The following is a 22,094-nucleotide window of genomic DNA, read 5'->3' on the forward strand; positions in this document are numbered from 1 at the left end:
TCACAGGCCAGAGAGGGAGAGAGATGGGTTTCGCTGACCGTAGAGAGATGGGTTTCGCAGGCCAGAGAGGGAGAGAGATGGCTTTCGCAGGCCAGAGAGGGAGAGAGATGGCTTTCGCAGGCCAGAGAGGGAGAGAGATGGCTTTCGCAGGCCAGAGAGGGAGAGAGATGGCTTTCGCAGGCCAGAGAGGGAGAGAGATGGGTTTCACAGGCCAGAGAGGGAGAGAGATGGGTTTCACAGGCCAGAGAGGGAGAGATATGGGTTTCACAGGCCAGAGAGGGAGAGAGATGGGTTTCACAGGCCAGAGAGGAAGAGAGATGGGTTTCGCAGGCCAGAGAGGAAGAAAATATAGAGAACAGAGAGAGCAGACAGACGGACAGAGAAGAGGGATGGATATATTCAGTGGTTCAGAGATCTTGTTGCTCAGTTCTGCTAATACATCTGACGTGTTTGGCCCATGTTGTGTGTCCCATATGTTTAAGCACTTCACCACTGAGAAGCAGTGTCTTTGGTCCTTCAGGAAAGAAGAATGCAGGGATGACAGAGGAGAAGAATTGAATATGGTTATCCAAGCCCTCAGCCCAAGCCCTCAAGCCCTCAGGGTGGAACCACATGTCAGAGACAGTGACCTATCCTCTGTCTTGCAGACCTATAGGATGGCTGGGAAAGGAGAGCTGACAGCTGGTTGGTTGAAGTAGGCTGGTGTGGGTGGTTGTGTTCTGGGTTGATGTCACGGCTGCATCAGCGTTCCTCCCTACTCCCCCGGAGGCTTACCAGCTGTGTTGGTTCTCTGTGATCTGGAGCCGCTGAGGCCTGCTTCTCCACATGGACAGCCTCTCTATGATCTGGAGACGCTGAGGCCTGCTTCTCCACATGGACAGCCTCTCTGTGATCTGGAGACGCTGAGGCCTGCTTCTCCAGATGGACAGCCTCTCTATGATCTGGAGACGCTGAGGCCTGCTTCTCCACATGGACAGCCTCTCTGTGATCTGGAGACGCTGAGGCCTGCTTCTCCACATGGACAGCCTCTCTATGATCTGGAGACGCTGAGGCCTGCTTCTCCACATGGACAGCCTCTCTGTGATCTGGAGACGCTGAGGCCTGCTTCTCCACATGGACAGCATCTCTATGATCTGGAGACGCTGAGGCCTGCTTCTCCACATGGACAGCCTCTCTGTGATCTGGAGACGCTGAGGCCTGCTTCTCCACATGGACAGCCTCTCTATGATCTGGAGACGCTGAGGCCTGCTTCTCCACATGGACAGCCTCTCTATGATCTGGAGACGCTGAGGCCTGCTTCTCCACATGGACAGCCTCTCTGTGATCTGGAGACGCTGAGGCCTGCTTCTCCACATGGACAGCCTCTCTATGATCTGGAGACGCTGAGGCCTGCTTCTCCACATGGACAGCCTCTCTGTGATCTGGAGACGCTGAGGCCTGCTTCTCCACATGGACAGCCTCTCTGTGATCTGGAGACGCTGAGGCCTGCTTCTCCACATGGACAGCCTCTCTGTGATCTGGAGACGCTGAGGCCTGCTTCTCCACATGGACAGCCTCTCTATGATCTGGAGACGCTGAGGCCTGCTTCTCCACAAGGACAGCCTCTCTGTGATCTGGAGACGCTGAGGCCTGCTTCTCCACATGGACAGCCTCTCTGTGATCTGGAGACGCTGAGGCCTGCTGAGGCCTGCTTCTCCACATGGACAGCCTCTCTGTGATCTGGAGCCGCTGAGGCCTGCTTCTCCACATGGACAGCCTCTCTGTGATCTGGAGCCGCTGAGGCCTGCTTCTCCACAAGGACAGCCTCTTGTGATCTGGAGCCGCTGAGGCCTGCTTCTCCACAAGGACAGCCTCTCTGTGACCTGGAGATGCTGAGGCCTGCTTCTCCACATGGACAGCCTCTCTGTGATCTGGAGCCGCTGAGGTCTGCTTCTCCACAAGAACAGCCTCTCTGTGATCTGAAGATGCTGAGGCCTGCTTCTCCACATGGCCAGCCTCTTTGTGATCTGGAGACGCTGAGGCCTGCTTCTCCACAAGGACATCCTCTCTGTGATCTGGAGACACTGAGGCCTGCTTCTCCACATGGACAGCCTCTCTGTGATCTGGGGACACTGAGGCCTGCTGAGCCTGCTTCTCCACAAGGACAGCCTCTCTGTGATCTGGAGAGGCTGAGGCCTGCTTCTCCACATGGACAGCCTCTCTGTGATCTGGAGATGCTGAGGCCTGCTTCTCCACATGGACAGCCTCTCTGTGATCTGGAGACGCCGAGGCCTGCTTCTCCACATGGACAGCCCTCTGTGATCTGGAGACGCCGAGGCCTGCTTCTCCACATGGACAGCCTCTCTGTGATCTGGAGACGCTGAGGCCTGCTGAGGCCTGCTTCTCCACATGGACAGCCTCCCTGTGATCTGGAGCCGCTGAGGCCTGCTTCTCCACAAGGACAGCCTCTTGTGATCTGGAGCCGCTGAGGCCTGCTTCTCCACAAGGACAGCCTCTCTGTGACCTGGAGATGCTGAGGCCTGCTGAGGCCTGATTCTCCACATGGCCAGCCTCTTTGTGATCTCTGAGGCCTGCTGAGGCCTGCTTCTCCACATGGACAGCCTCCTGTGATCTGGAGCCGCTGAGGCCTGCTTCTCCACAAGGACAGCCTCTTGTGATCTGGAGCCGCTGAGGCCTGCTTCTCCACAAGGACAGCCTCTCTGTGACCTGGAGATGCTGAGGCCTGCTGAGGCCTGATTCTCCACATGGCCAGCCTCTTTGTGATCTGGAGACGCTGAGGCCTGCTTCTCCACATGGACAGCATCTCTGTGATCTGGAGACGCTGAGGCCTGCTTCTCCACATGGACAGCCTCTCTATGATCTGGAGACGCTGAGGCCTGCTTCTCCACATGGACAGCCTCTCTGTGATCTGGAGACGCTGAGGCCTGCTTCTCCACAAGGACAGCCTCTTGTGATCTGGAGCCGCTGAGGCCTGCTTCTCCACAAGGACAGCCTCTCTGTGACCTGGAGATGCTGAGGCCTGCTTCTCCACATGGACAGCCTCTCTGTGATCTGGAGCCGCTGAGGTCTGCTTCTCCACAAGAACAGCCTCTCTGTGATCTGAAGATGCTGAGGCCTGCTTCTCCACATGGACAGCCTCTCTGTGATCTGAGAGAGGCCTGCTGAGGCCTGATTCTCCACATGGCCAGCCTCTTTGTGATCTGGACGCTGAGGCCTGCTTCTCCACAAGGACATCCTCTCTGTGATCTGGAGACACTGAGGCCTGCTTCTCCACATGGACAGCCTCTCTGTGATCTGGGGACACTGAGGCCTGCTGAGGCCTGCTTCTCCACATGGACAGCCTCTCTGTGATCTGGAGAGGCTGAGGCCTGCTTCTCCACATGGACAGCCTCTCTGTGATCTGGAGATGCTGAGGCCTGCTTCTCCATATGGACAGCCTCTCTGTGATCTGGAGACGCTGAGGCCTGCTTCTCCACATGGACAGCCTCTCTGTGATCTGGAGACGCGAGGCCTGCTTCTCCACATGGACAGCCTCTCTGTGATCTGGAGACGCTGAGGCCTGCTGAGGCCTGCTTCTCCACATGGACAGCCTCTCTGTGATCTGGAGCCGCTGAGGCCTGCTTCTCCACATGGACAGCCTCTCTGTGATCTGGAGCCGCTGAGGCCTGCTTCTCCACAAGGACAGCCTCTTGTGATCTGGAGCCGCTGAGGCCTGCTTCTCCACAAGGACAGCCTCTCTGTGACCTGGAGATGCTGAGGCCTGCTGAGGCCTGATTCTCCACATGGCCAGCCTCTTTGTGATCTGGAGACGCTGAGGCCTGCTTCTCCACATGGACAGCATCTCTGTGATCTGGAGACGCTGAGGCCTGCTTCTCCACATGGACAGCCTCTCTATGATCTGGAGACGCTGAGGCCTGCTTCTCCACATGGACAGCCTCTCTGTGATCTGGAGACGCTGAGGCCTGCTTCTCCACATGGACAGCCTCTCTATGATCTGGAGACGCTGAGGCCTGCTTCTCCACATGGACAGCCTCTCTGTGATCTGGAGACGCTGAGGCCTGCTTCTCCACATGGACAGCCTCTCTGTGATCTGGAGACGCTGAGGCCTGCTTCTCCACATGGACAGCCTCTCTGTGATCTGGAGACGCTGAGGCCTGCTTCTCCACATGGACAGCCTCTCTATGATCTGGAGACGCTGAGGCCTGCTTCTCCACAAGGACAGCCTCTCTGTGATCTGGAGACGCTGAGGCCTGCTTCTCCACAAGGACAGCCTCTCTGTGATCTGGAGACGCTGAGGCCTGCTTCTCCACATGGACAGCCTCTCTGTGATCTGGAGACGCTGAGGCCTGCTGAGGCCTGCTTCTCCACATGGACAGCCTCTCTGTGATCTGGAGCCGCTGAGGCCTGCTTCTCCACATGGACAGCCTCTCTGTGATCTGGAGACGCTGAGGCCTGCTTCTCCACATGGACAGCCTCTCTATGATCTGGAGACGCTGAGGCCTGCTTCTCCACATGGACAGCCTCTCTGTGATCTGGAGACGCTGAGGCCTGCTTCTCCACATGGACAGCCTCTCTGTGATCTGGAGACGCTGAGGCCTGCTTCTCCACATGGACAGCCTCTCTGTGATCTGGAGACGCTGAGGCCTGCTTCTCCACATGGACAGCCTCTCTATGATCTGGAGACGCTGAGGCCTGCTACTCCACAAGGACAGCCTCTCTGTGATCTGGAGACGCTGAGGCCTGCTTCTCCACATGGACAGCCTCTCTGTGATCTGGAGACGCTGAGGCCTGCTGAGGCCTGCTTCTCCACATGGACAGCCTCTCTGTGATCTGGAGCCGCTGAGGCCTGCTTCTCCACATGGACAGCCTCTCTGTGATCTGGAGCCGCTGAGGCCTGCTTCTCCACAAGGACAGCCTCTTGTGATCTGGAGCCGCTGAGGCCTGCTTCTCCACAAGGACAGCCTCTCTGTGACCTGGAGATGCTGAGGCCTGCTTCTCCACATGGACAGCCTCTCTGTGATCTGGAGCCGCTGAGGTCTGCTTCTCCACAAGAACAGCCTCTCTGTGATCTGAAGATGCTGAGGCCTGCTTCTCCACATGGACAGCCTCTCTATGATCTGGAGACGCTGAGGCCTGCTTCTCCACATGGACAGCCTCTCTGTGATCTGGAGACGCTGAGGCCTGCTTCTCCACATGGACAGCCTCTCTATGATCTGGAGACGCTGAGGCCTGCTTCTCCACATGGACAGCCTCTCTGTGATCTGGAGACGCTGAGGCCTGCTTCTCCACATGGACAGCCTCTCTGTGATCTGGAGACGCTGAGGCCTGCTTCTCCACATGGACAGCCTCTCTGTGATCTGGAGACGCTGAGGCCTGCTTCTCCACATGGACAGCCTCTCTATGATCTGGAGACGCTGAGGCCTGCTTCTCCACAAGGACAGCCTCTCTGTGATCTGGAGACGCTGAGGCCTGCTTCTCCACAAGGACAGCCTCTCTGTGATCTGGAGACGCTGAGGCCTGCTTCTCCACATGGACAGCCTCTCTGTGATCTGGAGACGCTGAGGCCTGCTGAGGCCTGCTTCTCCACATGGACAGCCTCTCTGTGATCTGGAGCCGCTGAGGCCTGCTTCTCCACATGGACAGCCTCTCTGTGATCTGGAGACGCTGAGGCCTGCTTCTCCACATGGACAGCCTCTCTATGATCTGGAGACGCTGAGGCCTGCTTCTCCACATGGACAGCCTCTCTGTGATCTGGAGACGCTGAGGCCTGCTTCTCCACATGGACAGCCTCTCTGTGATCTGGAGACGCTGAGGCCTGCTTCTCCACATGGACAGCCTCTCTGTGATCTGGAGACGCTGAGGCCTGCTTCTCCACATGGACAGCCTCTCTATGATCTGGAGACGCTGAGGCCTGCTACTCCACAAGGACAGCCTCTCTGTGATCTGGAGACGCTGAGGCCTGCTTCTCCACATGGACAGCCTCTCTGTGATCTGGAGACGCTGAGGCCTGCTGAGGCCTGCTTCTCCACATGGACAGCCTCTCTGTGATCTGGAGCCGCTGAGGCCTGCTTCTCCACATGGACAGCCTCTCTGTGATCTGGAGCCGCTGAGGCCTGCTTCTCCACAAGGACAGCCTCTTGTGATCTGGAGCCGCTGAGGCCTGCTTCTCCACAAGGACAGCCTCTCTGTGACCTGGAGATGCTGAGGCCTGCTTCTCCACATGGACAGCCTCTCTGTGATCTGGAGCCGCTGAGGTCTGCTTCTCCACAAGAACAGCCTCTCTGTGATCTGAAGATGCTGAGGCCTGCTTCTCCACATGGACAGCCTCTCTGTGATCTGGAGACGCCGAGGCCTGCTGAGGCCTGATTCTCCACATGGCCAGCCTCTTTGTGATCTGGAGACGCTGAGGCCTGCTTCTCCACAAGGACATCCTCTCTGTGATCTGGAGACACTGAGGCCTGCTTCTCCACATGGACAGCCTCTCTGTGATCTGGGGACACTGAGGCCTGCTGAGGCCTGCTTCTCCACAAGGACAGCCTCTCTGTGATCTGGAGAGGCTGAGGCCTGCTTCTCCACATGGACAGCCTCTCTGTGATCTGGAGATGCTGAGGCCTGCTTCTCCATATGGACAGCCTCTCTGTGATCTGGAGACGCTGAGGCCTGCTTCTCCACATGGACAGCCTCTCTGTGATCTGGAGACGCCGAGGCCTGCTTCTCCACATGGACAGCCTCTCTGTGATCTGGAGACGCTGAGGCCTGCTGAGGCCTGCTTCTCCACATGGACAGCCTCTCTGTGATCTGGAGCCGCTGAGGCCTGCTTCTCCACATGGACAGCCTCTCTGTGATCTGGAGCCGCTGAGGCCTGCTTCTCCACAAGGACAGCCTCTTGTGATCTGGAGCCGCTGAGGCCTGCTTCTCCACAAGGACAGCCTCTCTGTGACCTGGAGATGCTGAGGCCTGCTGAGGCCTGATTCTCCACATGGCCAGCCTCTTTGTGATCTGGAGACGCTGAGGCCTGCTTCTCCACAAGGACATCCTCTCTGTGATCTGGAGACACTGAGGCCTGCTTCTCCACAAGGACAGCCTCTCTGTGATCTGGAGAGGCTGAGGCCTGCTTCTCCACATGGACAGCCTCTCTGTGATCTGGAGATGCTGAGGCCTGCTTCTCCATATGGACAGCCTCTCTGTGATCTGGAGACGCTGAGGCCTGCTTCTCCACATGGACAGCCTCTCTGTGATCTGGAGACGCTGAGGCCTGCTTCTCCACATGGACAGCCTCTCTGTGATCTGGAGATGCTGAGGCCTACTTCTCCACATGGACAGCCTCTCTGTGATCTGGAGATGCTGAGGCCTGCTGAGGCCTGCTTCTCCACAAGGACAGCCTCTCACCACACCCAGCAGCACAATCACTAGCCAGTCCCTGTTTTGTTTAGTAAGAAGGAAGAATAGGTGATGTTTGTAGTTGTAGTGGTATGTCCACAGGCTCTGTGACTGGGTATCTGGTGGTAACATTGAAGGGGATATGAAGATGGTGAAGGTTATTGGTTGTGTTGAGAGGGGATCAGTGGGGTAGCTGACTTGTAGGTTACTGAATTCACAAGGCTTTAATATAATTATTCCCTGTAGGGATTTAAGATGTACCCTTGCTTATGTACTGTATGACCTGTAACTGAAATATAGCGTGTACATTTAAAGTGAAGTCGAGCTAAACATGTCTGCCATCGACAGGGATTATGTTCTGGTGATGGTAAATTATCTCTATCCTAATTTGATCAATGGCCAGATCAATCCCCCTCCCCCAGGCCCTACAGAGGTACAGGAGGAGGCGGATTCTTATCTCTCTCTCGGTCTCTGTCGCTCTCTCTGTCTCGCTCTCTCTCTGTCTCGCTCTCTCTGTCTTGCTCTCTCTCTGTCTTGCTCTCTCTCTGTCTTGCTCTTTCTGTCTTGCTCTCTCTGTCTTGCTCTCTCTCTGTCTTCCTCTCTCTGTCTTGCTCTCTCTGTCTCGCTCTCTCTGTCTTGCTCTCTCTCTGTCTTGCTCTCTCTCTGTCTTGCTCTCTCTCTGTCTTGCTCTCTCTCTGTCTTGCTCTTTCTCTGTCTCGCTCTCTCTCTGTCGATTCGATTCGATTCAAGGGGCTTTATTGGCATGGTAAACATGTGTTAACATTGCCAAAGCAAGTGAGGTAGATAATATATAAAGTGAAATAAACAATAAAAATTAACAGTAAACATTACACATACAGAAGTTTCAAAACAATAAAGACATTACAAATGTCATATTATATATACAGTGTTTTAACTCTGTCTCACTCTCTCTCTCTCTCTGTCTTGCTCTCTCTCTGTCTTGCTCTCTCTCTGTCTTGCTCTTTCTGTCTTGCTCTCTCTGTCTTGCTCTCTCTCTGTCTTCCTCTCTCTGTCTTGCTCTCTCTGTCTCGCTCTCTCTGTCTTGCTCTCTCTCTGTCTTGCTCTCTCTCTGTCTTGCTCTCTCTCTGTCTTGCTCTCTCTCTGTCTCGCTCTCTCTCTTTCGATTCGATTCAAGGGGCTTTATTGGCATGGTAAACATGTGTTAACATTGCCAAAGCAAGTGAGGTAGATAATATATAAAGTGAAATAAACAATAAAAATTAACAGTAAACATTACACATACAGAAGTTTCAAAACAATAAAGACATTACAAATGTCATATTATATATACAGTGTTTTAACTCTGTCTCACTCTCTCTCTCTCTCTGTCTCGCTCTCTCTCTGTCTTGCTCTCTCTCTCTGTCTCGCGCTCTCTTTGTCTCGCTCTCTCTCTGTCTCGCGCTCTCTCTGTCTCGCTCTCTCTCTGTCTCGCTCTCTCTCTGTCTCGCTCTCTCTGTCTCGCTCTCTCTGTCTCGCTCTCTCTGTCTCGCTCTCTCTCTGTCGCGCTCTCTCTCTGTCTCGCTCTCTCTCTGTCTCGCTCTCTCTGTCTCGCTCTCTCTCTGTCTCGCTCTCTCGCTCTCTCTCTGTCTCACTCTCTCTCTGTCTCGCTCTCTCTCTGTCTTGCTCTCTCTCTCTGTCTCGCGCTCTCTTTGTCTCGCTCTCTCTCTGTCTCGCGCTCTCTCTGTCTCGCTCTCTCTCTGTCTCGCTCTCTCTCTGTCTCGCTCTCTCTGTCTCGCTCTCTCTGTCTCGCTCTCTCTCTGTCGCGCTCTCTCTCTGTCTCGCTCTCTCTCTCTGTCTCGCTCTCTCTGTCTCGCTCTCTCTCTGTCTCGCTCTCTCGCTCTCTCTCTGTCTCGCTCTCTCTCTGTCTCGCTCTCTCTCTGTCTCGCTCTCTCGCTCGCTTGTTCTCTGTCTCGCTCACTCGTTCTCTGTCTCATTCGCTCTCTCTGTCTCTCTCGCTCACTCTCTCTGTCTCGCTTTCTTCTCTTTCTCACACACAGTCAGACACACACATACACACACACATGGCCTACCTTCTCTCACCCTCCGGGATCCAGGCTTATCCCTCCCCAGTTTCATCTATAGCGTTAAATCCTCCTGATCGGATCATTCCCTGGGACCCACCACCACTACATCACTCAGTAGCTTTACTGAGCACTGTACATTTCAGGATTTGAGCATTGTGTGTGTCTGACTATACTAGGACAACTGTTTGTATTCCATTGTTGTCCAAGGTAAAGCTAAGGTGGGTAAGAAGTAAAAGTTAATAGTCAGTAGGCCCTACTATTTGCCCGATTGTTATGGCTGATGTAGTGAGAAAGATTTTTTTGTTAAAGTTAGTCAAAAAAGGTATCAAGCAGATGCAGAGAGATTTGTCCAGCAGCTTTGCTGAGCCTCCCTCCATTATGGAAGAGGCTATTGTATTGTATCCTGCTGTGCGATTTTGTTTGCAGTCTGTACTAGATCCTGGATGTACGGTCTGGAGATGGGGGGGTTCTGGGGGTGTTGAACAGCAATTTCTTTGGCCCTCCTTCCCCTGGCCCTCCTCCCTGTGGCCCTCCTCCCTGTGGCCCTGCTCCAGGCCCCCGGCCTCCAGGCCAGTCTCCCCTGCTCTACGCTGCCCAGCTGGGTCCAAATTACATAGAACCTACCACACTGCCACTTTATTTGCAATTCCACTTTTTATTGAGAAACAAGATTGTTTTTCCCCTCACAAATTGTATTTTGTTTTGTGGTCCTTCCTGCAACCCTTACATGGCCCCCCTCAGAACACAGCAGAGCCCTATTGTGTTGACAGACATCACCTTTTTGGGCCGATGACTGGAATGTATTCTTCTCTTTTTATAGATCTCTTTTTATAGATCTCTTTTATAATTCTCTTTTTATAGATCTCTTTTTATATATCTCTTTTTATATATCTCTTTTTATATATCTCTTTTTATAGATCTCTTTTATAATTCTCTTTTTATAGATCTCTTTTTATAGATCTCTTTTTATAGTTCTCTTTTTATAGATCTCTTTTTATATATCTCTTTTTATAGATCTCTTTTTATAGATCTCTTTTTATATATCTCTTTTTATAGATCTCTTTTTATATATCTCTTTTTATATATCTCTTTTTATAGATCTCTTTTTATATATCTCTTTTTATAGTTCTCTTTTTATAGATCTCTTTTTATAGTTCTCTTTTTATATATCTCTTTTTATAGATAGATTTCTTTTTATAGATCTCTTTTTATAGTTCTCTTTTTATAGATCTCTTTTTATAGTTCTCTTTTTATAGATCTCTTTTTATAGTTCTCTTTTTATAGATCTCTTTTTCATACTCTGTTCACTGACCTGAACTGAACTTAGTAATCAGTTCTTTCCCTGTAACAGAAGATTGAAGTCTTGGGGATGATACCCAATCTCAGAAGATCAACATTCTGATGACCTTCTAACACTGAGAGGAGGCTGTTGATGCTCAGAGGAACAGACAGTGCATCAGGAAGGGTCAGTCTGTGGGGAATGACATAGTGTATTTTGTGATGTTTCTAAAGTATTCAGGTCTACTGCCATCATGTCAATGACTATAAAATGGCCAACCTGGTTTGTTTTGATCTTGGTGCCGTCTGGGGTGGGATAAGGTATGGTTTCATCTTCTAGGAAGTTACTCATATCATTCTATTTTGATGGAGCTACACAATACAGTACAGTGCTGCTTCAGTTCTTTGAAGATATAATAACTATGTATTTGACATTGTTCATCATGGCATCTATTTTTAGGCTAGGGAACGGTTATGTTGTATAGTTTCTGGTTATTCTTCCCCATAGATGCTCAGTGATCAGAGTGTTATTCCATGTCTCGTTTCCTGCTTTATGGTTTTAGACAGTCCGTGTATGAATCGTCTGCTGCATGGAGGAAAGTCATCTCCTTCCAAACGACCAGGATCATTGATAGATCTGTTAGTGAGGACATTCAAGTCCACTTATCTCTTTCATTATATTCCTCAATGGCAACTGGGGAAATTTTACTTCAGTATCGGCAAGGTCTATTATAATGGAAATGCAGTGAAAATAGTCACTTTAAACATGTATTTGGCTTCAAGCCTAATAGTGTAAGTAATTTGTTAAGTGCTTATAACTCCCTTGCTAAAGTTTCCAAGATTTCTGCCTAAAGCAAGCACTTAATTAGCATATTCGTTTTTCAGAATGGCTTTGAGGAGCTCTCCTCAATTTTTTCCAATTCAATTTTTTTCACTCCCTTAATGTGAAAATATTTTCTCCCGTTCAGCAGTTTGTTTATCAAAGCTGAAGCTTCATTTGGATTCAGTGTGTTCTTTCCTGGGTGAGTCTGGGAGGAGGAGGTGTATCTGTGCTCAGCATCACTGGGGCCCTATAATAATCTATAAACTGCTTCTATCAATCTTCATAACTGTAAAATAATATATTGACTATGGGTAGGAGTGTAAAGCACATGTAATCATTAAGAGAAAGGAGTGGGTATTGCCTCTGTTTGTCAAGGTACAATATTGCTGCCTTTTCTACCAAGGCAATATTAAAAAAGCATTCTGTCAAATAAACAGACATGACAGTGGAATATCATTCTACTGAACAGTGTTTATTTGTCACCGGGGTGTAATGGTTATACAAGGACCTCAGCTCTAACCTGAAGATGATGTGCTTTGATGTCAGGTGATTGCAGAGCTGCATGCTATTGCTTTGAAGCCTTATAGGACACACTATATTTACGTCAAGGAGTCCACATGCTAGATGCTTATGTCAAAGCAGGGCTTTAACTCCTGTTACATGATTTATCCTCTGATGGAACAGAATGGAAGCTTCTGTTCTGCAGCGTACAGCAGGTCTCATTACCATATCGTCTCGACATTGAGATTTAGGTTATGTGTTCAGTCTGGTATCTGGCCAATGAATGGTTGGATCAAGTACTAGGCTACCACACTCTGATCCATGGAAGTTGACCCTGCTTTGACCTTCTGGATTACTCTCAAAGGCTTGATGATTTGTGTTGCTCCATTCCCCTTTTTAAAAGGACAGGGTCAAGTGGCACATGATCTAGTTTGAATGATATTTCTGGGACATGTTGTTATGTGGAGATAACTGAAGCCAGACATAATACTCTACTGTAGGCCTGATGCTGCACATTCATAGTATTAATGCTGTTCCTGTGTAGGTAGCAGTGTGTGGCCTCCTTCAACCAGATCAGTGTGTCTCTCTGTCTGTCTCTCTGTCTGTCTCTCTGTCTGTCTCTCTGTCTGTCTCTCTGTCTGTCTCTCTGTCTGTCTCTCTGTCTGTCTTTCTGTCTGTCTCTCTGTCTGTCTCTCTGTCTGTCTCTCTGTCTGTCTCTCTGTCTGTCTTTCTGTCTGTCTGTCTGTCTGTCTGTCTGTCTGTCTGTCTGTCTGTCTGTCTGTCTGTCTGTCTGTCTGTCTGTCTGTCTGTCTGTCTGTCTGTCTGTCTGTCTGTCTGCCTGTCTGTCTGTCTCTCTGTCTCTCTGTCTCTCTGTCTCTCTGTCTGTCTCTCTGTCTGTCTCTCTGTCTGTCTCTCTGTCTGTCTCTCTGTCTGACTGGAGGGTCCTGAGGAGAGGGTGTTTGGGTGGGTGGCCTGGGCCGGCGACCAAAAGCAGGCAGCCTCTCTCTACATCCATCCGGGCAAATGTAACTAATCAGCTAAGCGGGAGCGCTCAGTCAAACAGAGCTATGGCTGTCAGTCAGGGTTAGCGGCTGCCGAGCGCATTTGAATATGTGCATTACAATTCCACTTCGCAAATATGGACAAATTGGAGCTTTGCAGCTAAATTTAGAGAGCGTGAATAGAATGTGGCAAGCGTGCTGTCGCACTGTCACTCAAAAAGCCAGTGACACGCCTGGCATAAGCTAAAGGAAAAGTGGGGGGCGGGCTTTTTAACTCGCAGCCACTGTCTTTCAGAAAACTTTATTATCTGAAGCTTGTTGAGGGGGGGGTCATGGTTAAAACCATATGTATAAGGACCTTGGTAATCAGTGCTGGATGTGTGATTTGAGATGATTGAAGGCGGGAGGGGGGGACTTGATTATCTCACTCTAATCAGGCAGGGTCCAGACATAAAGAGTTGTGTATAAGGGCGTCTCGTCCAATCAAATCAGCTGAGTCTCGTATAGGGGCGTGTCGTCTTCCTCTTACATAGTCTGAACAACAGTAGCAGTGAGACTCAATCACAGTGGAGAGGCTGGCTCTTAATCACAAGTAAACAGACCACTGCACTGCTTCCTTGGGAGGTTATAGAGTCAATATACTGCAGATCTTCCCCTCCACACTCCTCTCTCCTCTTGTCCTGACGACTGTTAACACTGTATAGCTGCATCTCCTGCATAAATCACACCTTAATATTTAGTCGGTTCATATTGGGACAGCGTCACCTTTTTCAACTCTCCATGACTATTTTCCTTTAGTTGTCCTGCTCTGTGTCTGGATAAGAACCTGTGTTTGAGGGCTACAGCACATCTAATGAAATATCTTAATTAGGTCTTCTCTGTGCCCAGTATAGATTCAATCATCAGTCTTCACTCCTATCGGTTTGCCTCCATGCCGTGAGGCTGCAGGACACGTTATGCCTTCGTCATCCATCCTCCTTTTGTTCGTCAACTTTGAAATCCGCACATCCTCTGAAGGAAGTCCTGAGTTGCAGAGTTAAATAATTATTTTCCTGCTCTTGGAATGAGTCACTGATGGCGGTCAGCAGTTTTACCAGGTGCCTCAGGAGCATTCTTAAAAAGACAACAAAACATACATTTTCAGTAAAACATATCTTTTTTTTGCATTTCATTGAACGTGTTGATGGAAATGTATGTTTTGATTGGTCCTCTATCTTCTCTCTGTGGTTGACTTGATGCTCGCCAAACAGGCAGGTTTTAAAAGTGCCTCTACAACATTAGCTGTAACACACGACAGAGTGGATGAAGCTAGACTGAACCCCTGCTGATGACAGACAACCTTTTCTTCAGAGTCTCCGTCATCTGTGAAACCTCTCACCTGTTTCCCTCCTTTTGTCATTGGTGTTTTATCAGCACTTCACAGCCCGAGCAGGCAGAACAACTCAGCCCACTCCAGACGTGTCGTGGTGTCTCCGCGTGTGTGGGAGAGAATCTTTCAGCGGCAGGCTGACAGCTGACATTCTCAAAAAAGGGAAGGCAGGAGGCATTTGGAAGCACAGAAAGGGAGAAGAATTATCAAGCTCGGTCCATGAAAGACGACAGGGCCTAAACAGCAGCATCAGCAGCTGGAGACTGACTGAGAATTCCCCAAGTCAGCGACTGGCTCGCTGCACAGATAGAAAACACATTCCATTCTCTCCTCCATCACCGTCAGGCCGTGCCGTTCGCTGGTGTGTCATTCTCATTTCTCCACTCGGCGCTCTCCAGAGACTGATTTTTCATATTCATGGATTCAGACTGGGAATTTATGTACTTGAGATTGCAAAGATGCCTAAATCTCTGCCTGGACCGACACTATTCTATCCCCTAAACCAGGGGTTTAGATTCAGGCAACTAGATTCAACCACGGACCATTTTTGTCTGAGCGGATGGTCGGGTGGCCAAAATATAGTTCATTTGTATAATTTGTATTTTTTGTTGTTGTTGGAATATTTGGGAACAGATTTCCTCAATTAAACAAATTTTTAGCTCAAGTCCTGGTGATTTGACTGTCTTCTCTGAGCAATAAACTAACAACCAGCTGCCGACCCCTGCCCGAAGATCTCTAGCTCTGAGCAATAAACTAACAACCAGCTGCCGACCCCTGCCCGAAGATCTCTAGCTCTGAGCAATAAACTAACAACCAGCTGCCGACCCCTGCCCGAAGATCTCTAGCTCTGAGCAATAAACTAACAACCAGCTGCCGACCCCTGCCCGAAGATCTCTAGCTCTGAGCAATAAACTAACAACCAGCTGCCGACCCCTGTCCGAAGTTCTCTAGCTCTGAGCAATAAACTAACAACCAGCTGCCGACCCCTGCCCGAAGATCTCTAGCTCTGAGCAATAAACTAACAACCAGCTGCCGACCCCTGCCCGAAGATCTCTAGCTCTGAGCAATAAACTAACATCCAGCTGCCGACCCCTGCCCGAAGATCTCTAGCTCTGAGCAATAAACTAACAACCAGCTGCCGACCCCTGCCCGAAGATCTCTAGCTCTGAGCAATAAACTAACATCCAGCTGCCGACCCCTGCCCGAAGATCTCTACCTCTGAGCCCTGACTAGTGTCTGGGTGGAGAGGAGGGGCTCTGAGTCCTGACTAGTGTCTGGGTGGAGAGGAGGGGCTCTGAGCCCTGACTAGTGCCTGGGTGGAGAGGAGGGGTAAAGACCTGGCTCTGAGCCCTGACTAGTGTCTGGGTGGAGAGGAGGGGCTCTGAGCCCTGACTAGTGTCTGGGTGGAGAGCAGGGGCTCTGAGCCCTGACTAGTGTCTGGGTGGAGAGGAGGGGCTCTGAGCCCTGACTAGTGTCTGGGTGGAGAGGAGGGGCTCTGAGCCCTGACTAGTGTCTGGGTGGAGAGGAGGGGCTCTGAGCCCTGACTAGTGTCTGGGTGGAGAGCAGGGGCTCTGAGCCCTGACTAGTGTCTGGGTGGAGAGGAGGGGCTCTGAGCCCTGACTAGTGTCTGGGTGGAGAGGAGGGGCTCTGAGCCCTGACTAGTGTCTGGGTGGAGAGGAGGGGCTCTGAGCCCTGACTAGTGTCTGGGTGGAGAGGAGGGGCTCTGAGCCCTGACTAGTGTCTGGGTGGAGAGGAGTTGTATAGACCTGACTTGTTTAATTCCATACATAGCTTTGTGTTCATTTCTTTGTAACACGGACTGAACCTCTCGCCTCCTCTCGGCACGATTCTCCCTCGTCACCCTCTCCACTGCTTCACAGGTAGAGCTTTTCAAATTTGCACAAATAATGAGACACAGTTTGGTGTTGTAACTTACTGCACCCGCCTGGATCTCTCCAATCCCTCTGGGACCAGAGCAGAGCAGAACAGAGAGAGAGAGGCTGCCTGCTTCTCCTGTTGAGGCGTGTCAGTACACCGCCTCCATCCATTACCTCAACCTCTCCAACACATCACGGCCACCTGAATGATTCTGTTATCTTCTCTCTCTGACACCTCACTGCTTTATGACGTCGTTCATCTTCTAACAGCCATGACCATCCACACACCATGGTTTCTGTCCTTTCCCTCCAATTCAAACAAAACTTCCATGAAATACAGGTAGGAAACTGACTGGCTGCTTCACAGCATCAGCGGTGGATTGTTTTCCGAGCTAGTTATTGTTAGACATTGCTTCTGTTTATTGCTCTGAGGGATATTGAAGCTGAGGGTGGACAGTGATGTGATGCCTACAGTAAATGCCCTGGCCTGGCCCTAGATGCTGTCTGTCAGTGGTGTAGAGGGACTAAGGAATGTTGACAAGTCCTTCTAGACCATCTCCTCACTGTGGAGGAGGTGCAGAACTACTGCAGTCAGTCGTCACTGCAGCTGATGCTTCTTACTGTCTCATCTCAGAGCTCCTCTGATGTCTAATTTGCTGAAAGCCTGTTCTAACCATCAGCCTGTATGTTAATGTGTAGGAGGGAGTCAGCAGTCATATGCCAGGTGAGAGGAGGAGAGAGAGGAAGAGACTGTAAGAGGATAGGGATTGGAGGAGGAGAGAGAGGAAGAGACTGTAGGAGGATAGGGATTGGAGGAGGAGAGAGAGGAAGAGACTGTAGGAGGATAGGGATTGGAGGAGGAGAGAGAGGACGAGACTGTAGGAGGATAGGGATTGGAGGAGGAGAGAGAGGAAGAGAAGGTATACAGTAAGATGGATAGAGTGAAGATTTAAGGCCTGTTGTCTGGTGTCAGAGAAGGAGAGAGGGAAAGAGACTGTAGGAGGAGAGGGATTGGAGGAGGAGAGAGGGAAAGAGACGGTAGGAGGATAGGGATTGGAGGAGGAGAGAGGGAAAGAGACTGTAGGAGGATAGGGATTGGAGGAGGAGAGAGGGAAAGAGACTGTAGGAGGAGAGGGATTGGAGGAGGAGAGAGGGAAAGAGACAGTAGGAGGATAGGGATTGGAGGAGGAGAGGAGAGAGGGAAAGAGACTGTAAGAGGATAGGGATTGGAGGAGGAGAGAGGGAAAGAGATGGTAGGAGGATAGGGATTGGAGGAGGAGAGGAGAGAGGGAAAGAGACTGTAGGAGGATAGGGATTGGAGGAGGAGAGGAGAGAGGGAAGATGAAGGCCTGTTGTCTGGTGTCACAGTGAAGAGAAATGGACAGAGTAATTGCGTTGTTCCAGGACCTGAGAGATCCCTACATGCAGGCACTAACACACGCACACAGAAGAAGAGACTGTAAGAGGATAGGGATTGGAGGAGGAGAGAGAGGAAGAGACTGTAGGAGGATAGTGATTGGAGGAGGAGGTGGAGGAGAGAGGGAAAGAGACTGTAGGAGGATAGGGATTTTAGGAGGAGGAGGAGGGAAAGAGACTGTAGAAGGATAGGGATTGGAGGAGGAGGAGGAGAGACGGAAAGATACTGTAGGAGGATAGGGATTGGAGGAGGAGAGATGGAAAGAGACTATAGGAGGATAGGGATTGGAGGAGAAGGAGAGAAGGAAAGACTGTAGGAGGAGAGGGATTGGAGGAGGAGGAGAGAGGGAAAGAGACAGTAGGAGGATAGGGATTGGAGGAGGAGAGGAGAGAGGGAAGATGAAGGCCTGTTGTCTGGTGTCACAGTGAAGAGAAATGGACAGAGTAATGTTGTTCCAGGACCTGAGAGATCCCTGCACGCACACACACACACACACACACACACACACACACATACACATACACATACACATACACACACACACACACACACACACTGAGGCCCACATCAGTAGGTGTAAAGAGAGCAGGAGCTGAAAAAAACGAACTCTCGGCAGACAAGTTGAGGCATCCTGCTAGAGCCAAGCCCAGCCTGAAAACAACTGGGGATAAAGACATACAGGCAGATTATTTATCAAGGGAAGCAGATGAAACTGCAAGGAGGGAAAGATGTCGGGAGGAGAAGGAAGGAAAGTAGAGAGATGAAGACTGAAGTGGTGCTGGCTTGTTGCTCCTAAAGATGGCGGGTGATAAATGTGAGTGATGTTGACAGATTTCCTGGCTGCACTCGGCCATCCATTGTGTTGGACTGTGTTGCTAGTGCTGATGGGTAGTCCAACCATGGGTGGTGGTGGCCAAGGGGAGAGATGTGCTCTCTCCTTTGACCCTCTGGGTTTAAACCTTGATTCCTTTCCTTTCTCTTCTCCTCTTCTCTCCCCTCCCCTCTTCTCTCTCCTCCCCTCTTCTCTCTCCTTTCTCTCCTCTCCTCTCTCCTATCTTCTCTCCCCTCCCCTCTTCTCTGTCCTATCTTCTCTCTCCTCTCTTGTGTGTGAAAGTAAAAGTGTCAAAACTCATTGTGTGGCCTTGGGAAGGACAGGGCACAGGTAGTGACATTAGTGACAGGTGGTCCTCTGGACACGTCCCTACACACCCCAACAAATGACCGCAGACTTGCAGCTCACGAGCTATGAATCTGCGATGAAGCGATGAATCTGGCCCCGACTAGTGTCTGAGAAGAGAGGAGGGGTATGAATGCTCTTGAGATTTGTCCTCTAAATTGCTTTCATATTGGTGATCTCTCTTCTCTCTTTTTCTCTCCTTCCAGATGGTCACAAGAACAAAGAAAATATTCGTAGGAGGATTATCAGCAAACACAGTAGTTGAAGATGTGAAGCAGTATTTTGAACAGTTTGGCAAGGTAAGGCTTATTTGGAAGTGATGTCCTCTTCTTGTCCTGTGTTGTTCAGGGGCTGTGTGATTTCAAGGTGATGGACTCTATCGGATCTCACCAAGTCTCTAATAGAGATCTGTGGTGTGGAGGTGTAACGGACTAGAGGTCGACCGATTATGAATTTTCAACGCCAATGCCGATTATTGGAGGACCACAAAAGCCGCTACCGATTAATCGGCCAATTTTGTTGTTGTTGTTGTAATAATGACAATTACAACAATACTGAATTAACACTTATTTTAACTTAATATAATACATTAATAAACTCAATTTAGCCTCAAGTAAATAATGAAACATGTTCAATTTGGTTTAAATAATGCAAAAACAAAGTGTTGGAGAAGAAAGTAAAAGTGCAATATGTGCTATGTAAGAAAGCTAGCGTTTCAGTTCCTTGCGCAGAACATGAGAACATATGAAAGCTGGAAGTTCCTTTTAACATGAGTCTTCAATATTCCCAGGTAAGAAGTTTTAGGTTGTAGTTATTATAGGAATTATAGGACTATTTCCCTCTATACCATTTGTATTTCATTAACCTTTGACTATTGGATGTTCTTATAGGCACTTTATTATTGCCAGTGTAACAGTATAGCTTCCGTCCCTCTAGTTAACGTGCGCTAACGAGCTAGCGATTTCACTTCGGTTACACCAGCCTCATCTCGGGAGTTTATAGGCTTGAAGTCATAAACAGCGCAATGCTTGACGCGCAACAAAGAGCTGTTGGCAAAACGCACGAAAGTGCTGTTTGAATGAATGTTTACGCGCCTGCTTCTGCCTACCACCGCTCAGTCAGATACTTGTATGTTCAGTCAGATTATATGCAACGCAGGACACGCTAGATAATATCTAGTAATATCATCAACCATGTGTAGTTAACTAGTGATTATGATTGATTGTTTTTTATAAGATAAGTTTAATGCTAGCTAGCAACTTACCTTGGCTTATTGCATTCGCGTAACAGGCAGTCTCCTTGTGGAGTGCAACGAGAGAGAGGCAGGTCGTTATTGCGTTGGACTAGTTAACTGTAAGGTTGCAAGTTTGGATCCCCGAGCTGACAAGGTGAGAATCTGTCATTCTGTCGCTGAACAAGGAAGTTAACCCACCGTTCCTAGGCCGTCATTGGAAATAAGAATGTGTTCTTAACTGACTTGCCTAGTTAAATAAAGGTATAAATAAAAAATAATAATAAAAAATACATATACATTTTTTAAATCGGCAAATTATGGCCCAAAAATACAGATTTCCGATTGTTATGAAAACTTGAAATCGGCCCTAATTAATCGGCCATTCCGATTAATCGGTCGACCTCTAGTACGGACTCATTCCCTGGGATGTGTCTGGTTCCTACACTGGCAATGGAGGTGTACGGACTCATTCCCTGGGATGTGTCCGGTTCCTACACTGGCTGTGGAGGTGTACGGACTCATTCCCTGGGATGTGTCTTGTTCCTACACTGGCTATGGAGGTGTACGGACTCATTCCCTGGGATGTGTCTGGTTCCTACACTGGCTGTGGAGGTGTACGGACTCATTCCCTGGGATGTGTCTTGTTCCTACACTGGCTGTGGAGGTGTACGGACTCATTCCCTGGGATGTGTCTGGTTCCTACACTGGCTGTGGAGGTGTACGGACTCATTCCCTGGGATGTGTCTGGTTCCTACACTGGCTGTGGAGGTGTACGGACTCATTCCCTGGGATGTGTCTGGTTCCTACACTGGCTGTGGAGGTGTACGGACTCATTCCCTGGGATGTGTCTGGTTCCTACACTGGCTGTGGAGGCTGGTTGTTTAGATGAGTCTCCCCATATCCTGCTGCTGGTACCATCATACCTGTTTCGTCAGTTGTCAGGCATGTAGTGGGACTGATTCTATTGTCACTTCTAAAGTGTCCGTTTTAGCTTCTAGTTTGAGTATTCTCATAATTTTTCCAGAGATGTTGGGGACAGAGCCAGGGTTTGATTGAGTGGCCTGGGTTTTCCTGGCTCTCCAAGTCCTTGTTTGAATATTTAGAAAGTTCATCCTTCCTCCCTCCCTTCGTTGAAGTAGTCACTGATCCGACAGGACTGGATTTGTGAGAGCTCAATTACAGGAGCTCCTGCTTTCACCTGTCCAATCGTGTTAGATCAGTGATTACTTTAAAGGCCCAGTGCAGTCAAAAACAGGATATTCCTGTGTTTTATATATATTTCCACACTGAGGTTGGAATAATACTGTGAAATGATTCAAATGATGATAATGCCCTTTTAGTGTAAGAGCTGTTTGAAAAGACGGCTGAAATGTCAGGCTGTTCTGGTGACCAATAAGAAATATAGTTTCAAACCTCTCTGCCAATAACGGCTAGTTTTCAGTTTTCTCCTCCCCACTCAGACAGTCCGAGCAAAATTCTTGCTTGAGAAATGTCTCTTTGCTAAGAAGCTATTTTTCTTTCTTTTTGACCATTTGAATTGAAAAAATCACAGTAAAGATCTTATTTGTTACCCAGAAGGGATTTGATATTGAGATAAATACGGCTGCATTGGGCCTTTCAGGAACGGGCCACATGGCTCCTATCCTGGAAACCTCTCGAGCTCTCCTGGTTTAGAGGAGGCCCAATCAGACTGACTGACAGAGAGGGGCTGGATCCTGGCCCCATACCCCCTCTTCCCCGGGTCACCACACTGAACCCAGGGCCCCGTCTGTCTGCCCGCACTATTGCACCCTCTGTGTGTGTGTGTGTGTGTGTCAGTCAGTGAGGAGTCCATCTGAGTGAATAAACCAGTTAATTAGCCAGTGTCCTCTCAGAGAAATGAGAGCACACCTGTACCAAGCACAGCAGCTGTGTTTTGGAGGGAAGAAGTCAGAAGTGGAGGGATGAGAGGGAGGGAGGAGGGGCTGGAAGTGAGTAAACTCTGGGAATCCA

At 49.7% G+C, this 22,094-nt stretch overlaps 1 protein-coding gene across 1 annotated transcript in view; it reads left to right on the forward strand.

Moving 5' to 3' along the window:
* LOC112265653 (RNA-binding protein Musashi homolog 2) overlaps nt 1–22,094 on the forward strand; it is a 299,548-nt gene that overhangs the window by 82,212 nt on the left and 195,242 nt on the right. Inside the window, exon 6 of the mRNA XM_042296317.1 lies at nt 19,075–19,167. Coding sequence (XP_042152251.1) covers nt 19,075–19,167 — 93 coding nt within the window. The remainder of the gene's footprint in view (nt 1–19,074; nt 19,168–22,094) is intronic.

Source organism: Oncorhynchus tshawytscha, linkage group LG13 (assembly GCF_018296145.1).
Source record: "Oncorhynchus tshawytscha isolate Ot180627B linkage group LG13, Otsh_v2.0, whole genome shotgun sequence".
Classification (NCBI taxonomy): domain Eukaryota; kingdom Metazoa; phylum Chordata; class Actinopteri; order Salmoniformes; family Salmonidae; genus Oncorhynchus; species Oncorhynchus tshawytscha.